General features: G+C 40.1%; 1 protein-coding gene across 1 annotated transcript; it reads left to right on the plus strand.

The window, feature by feature from the left end:
- Positions 1 to 1,751: 1,751 nt before the first annotated feature.
- Positions 1,752 to 2,884, plus strand: LOC147609462 (uncharacterized). Its single transcript, XM_086787900.1, has 2 exons — positions 1,752 to 2,272; positions 2,582 to 2,884. Exons 1-2 carry the CDS (start codon positions 1,968 to 1,970, stop codon positions 2,670 to 2,672), a joined length of 396 nt encoding a protein of 131 aa, XP_086644026.1. The 5' UTR covers positions 1,752 to 1,967; the 3' UTR covers positions 2,673 to 2,884.
- The last annotated feature ends 803 nt before the right edge of the window (positions 2,885 to 3,687 follow it).

Genomic DNA, 3,687 nt, shown 5'->3' on the forward strand with positions numbered 1-3,687 from the left:
ATTGGGGGTTTTATTTTTAACAGAATTATATAAATTATATAGATATAAGGGGTAGTTAAGTTCAAAAATTGGAATATTCCATATAGAATCGATAGGTTGATCGTCTTTAAAAAAATGTGTGTATATAATTTTTTAAAGTAAGGGTTTCGTCATTGCTATATGACACCCCCCACCCCACCCCACCCCACCCCCAATCAACCAAAAAAAGTTATCCTATTGTAATGTTTCCTAAGTGTAAGGATCACTATGGTACACAAGTAGAGACCGCTCTCACACACAAAGTGATTAGTTGTAAAAACGAACTTCAGTTATCCATTTCTATATGGGGTTTTTACATAGTGACACCCCCCACCCACCCCCCCAAAAAAACGGCAAAGTTCTCCTATTATTATGCTTCCTAAGTGTAAAGAAAGCTATGGTGATACACAAGTAAAGATCGCTCTCACACACAAAGCCATTAGTTGTAATGGATTTTGATAGAGCTTTCATAGATCCCCTAGCGGTTTTTTCAATTATCCATTACTATATGGGGTTTTTACATAGTGACACCCCCCCACCCCCACTCCCAATCAACCAAAAAAAATGACAAAGTTCTCCTATTATATGCTTCCTAAGTGTAACGATAGCTATGGTGATACACAAGTAGAGATCGTTCTCATTAGCTGTAATGGACCTTGATAGAGCTCCTAGGAACTTAGATGGACATAAAGATGTTCTCCATAATTATCTTGAGCACATCAAATAGATGCATGATATAACGTGATAACTTATATGTTTAACATGGGAGAAAATACCAATTGTCCAAACACCTACTAGTAGCCTCTATGAGCTCATTGTTGTGCTTATAATCATGTACCCATACAAGAATTTAGTGGACAAATTTGACCCTAAGTTAGATTAGTCATTTAGGTAGTAGTTACTCATGCAACCCTTTATATGGATGATGTGGTGGACCATGATCTTAACTCTTCCAACTAATTAGGATGAACATGGAGATGAACTTATGGTTTAAGAAAGATCATCCAATCCAATAAGGCCAAAGGAGGAGCCAACACTACTGCCTTGAAGTAAGTGGAGGATACCTTGACCTCCTAAGAAAGAGGTGAATGGAGATAAAACTTGTCCTCATAGTCAAGTTTTCCAAGACTTGACCATATTATTTGATGCCATCTTTATATATACTTCATATGCAACATTTGAAGCTTGTGTAATAGTAGATTACACGTTGAGTTAATATCACAATTACGCATCATCTACAATTGATTAGACTGCAAATGGAGGCTTGCAAGGGAAAGATCTCCTATTCAAGTGTGATGGTGAGCTAGGAACTCAATTAACACCTTTTGAGGGTAAGTCTATGAGCATGGCTTTGAGATGTTTAAATGTATAACTATTTCTTAGTAGCTTGAAAAGTCATGGGTCAATGAACATGGGGCTTAAGAGGTCATTGCTTGTTTGGAGGGGTTTTCTTTCATGATGTAACAAAATAGGCTTTATTTGGGCTAATAAGATGCAACGAATTAAGGTTTATTTTTGCTAAGATGTAATGAATCAAGCCTTGATGTTGGAGTGTGCATTTTAGCACAATCAATGTATGGTGCATCTCCTTCCCTATTAGTCGTTAATGGAATCATTTCATTTTCATTGAAATGACATTGTCATTAAGGAATCTACCACCGCCCACCACCACCACCCACCACCGCCCAAGCAAGGGAAAAAATCGTTAGCCTGTACGCGGGGGAAATCAGTAGGCTACCTAGAGATTCTCATTTAGAGCTCATAAAGCTGCAAGTGCTTGGGCTCATTCCGCCTGCTTGTTTGTGATCAAGAAGGTAAGAACCTCCTCTTCGTGGTGGTGGTGGTGGTGTTCTTCTTGTGCAGGTAGGGCGTTTTACTTGTGGTGGCGTTCTTCTTGTTTTTCTTGTGGTGGTGGTGGTGGCGGCGTTTTGCTGGCGAGCGTGCGAGAGATGCAGTCCAAGGAGGTGGCGTCGTTGTGGTGGCAGCAGCTGAGCTTGTGGTGGCAGCAGTGCGCGGCGATGAGCAATCCGGCGGTGCTCAACCATGCGAAGCTGGTGGCGGTGGGACTGGCGGGCGTGGCAGCTGTGGCGGGGTTCATACTGGTGGCCATCATGCTGTTCTTTCTGCCCTTAGTCTTCCTGGGCGGCCTCGGCCTCATCATCGCCGCCGTCCTGACCGTCACCATCTCCGGCTTTCTCTTCATAGGCGGCACCCTCTACGTCCTCTCCTCGCGCTCCTCCTCCGAACGCACCAGGTATATATATATATATATATCTATATATCTATATATATAACTTACATCCCTATATTGCTCTCATATACATAACACCACTATAACTAATGAGTGCTCGATAAGAACATCCCTTTTTCGACCAATTAAATCAAAGAAAAATCATCAAGTCAGCTAGATTTTCAATTGATGCTAGTTTTATAGCTAAAATGTAGGAAAATCAATTCCTCAAAATCTTGGTCTCAGTTTTCTTTCATTTCAACCAATAAAAGTACAGTATAATGTTCTTGTTTTCTTGCACTGACTCCTATTCAACACTCGGTTCACGTACAGGATCTCAAAAGAATGTGCCTCTTTCATCGGGCACCCAAAGGGCTTTGTTGGCACTTCCCTTCAAGTGCTTTGTTCATCTAGGAAGTATTGACTCCAACATGTTCTACATGGCTTCACACACATATATACCATATAAATCATGACTATAATAATGATGGCTCACCATCACAAGATGAACTTATTATTCTATCATCGTAACCAGATGAACTTAATGTAAGCCTAAAGCTATAGTGCTCTAGGTAGTGATGTTATAGTATTTTGAACACTTTAAATAAAAAATAAAGTACATACAATTATGGACTAGCTTATGCCTTCATGCTTACAAGATAAGCGACTAGACTACGAATGTCATTCTTAACAAAGACGAGAGGATCATTACAAAGGGAATTTGAAGAAATAACTTGTGTGAAACTATTAGCATTTGTATTCCATGCTAATATGGGTGCCCAATTCTCTTTTACATTAATTAATTAGTTTGAGAGGGAGAACCTTAGCGGAGCACCTTACGTAAAATTCCTTGAGGACTTATGTTAAAAAAGGTAAAAGTTTAGGAGCTGGAGGCTTCTGGGTTGTTCGAGTTCTAGAGGGTTCTGAGAACACTATACGCCATGATGACCAAGGGCAAGGGTTTGGGTTGTGGCCCGAGAGAGAGGGAGAGCACAATGACGTTCCAACCTTTTTTTTTGGGGCAGTCCATCTATTTGGAGAGGCTAGGGAGAAAGAGAGGCTACGTAATAGAGAAAGAGAGGTGAAAGAGAGGCTATGGCATGAAAGATATGTGCATCTCTGTACGTAGGCTCTTTCAAAAATGTAGTAGTAAACTATGGCACAAGAGATATGCACATCTTACTATATAGGCTCTTAGAAAGGTAAGCTTGTTAAAGCATTTGCCACTAGTTTTCTATCAATTTAAGCTTGTAGGGGCGATGAGAAAACTCTTTCTAAAAGAGGTCAATTTTAGGTCCAAGGTTCCTCTTTAGCTCATAAATGTTGCCATTTTTATGGAAATATGAGACATTAAGTGGAAGCTCACTACCGCTTATACTCTATAGTCAAGTGTCATTATAAAGAGCATATGAATCGCACTACTATGAAGGTAGCAAAGA

This window comes from Cibotium barometz, chromosome 51 (genome assembly GCF_041138505.1).
Source record: "Cibotium barometz isolate CiBa-2024 chromosome 51, ASM4113850v1, whole genome shotgun sequence".
Lineage (NCBI taxonomy): Eukaryota > Viridiplantae > Streptophyta > Polypodiopsida > Cyatheales > Cibotiaceae > Cibotium > Cibotium barometz.

Excerpts from the sequence above, each read along its gene's own strand:
- LOC147609462 (XM_086787900.1), top strand. The coding sequence starts at position 1,968 with ATGCAGTCCAAGGAGGTGGCGTCGTTGTGGTGGCAGCAGCTGAGCTTG. Across the intron at positions 2,273-2,581 it reads TCCTCCTCCGAACGCACCAG|GATCTCAAAAGAATGTGCCT; the intron begins GTATATATATAT and ends GTTCACGTACAG.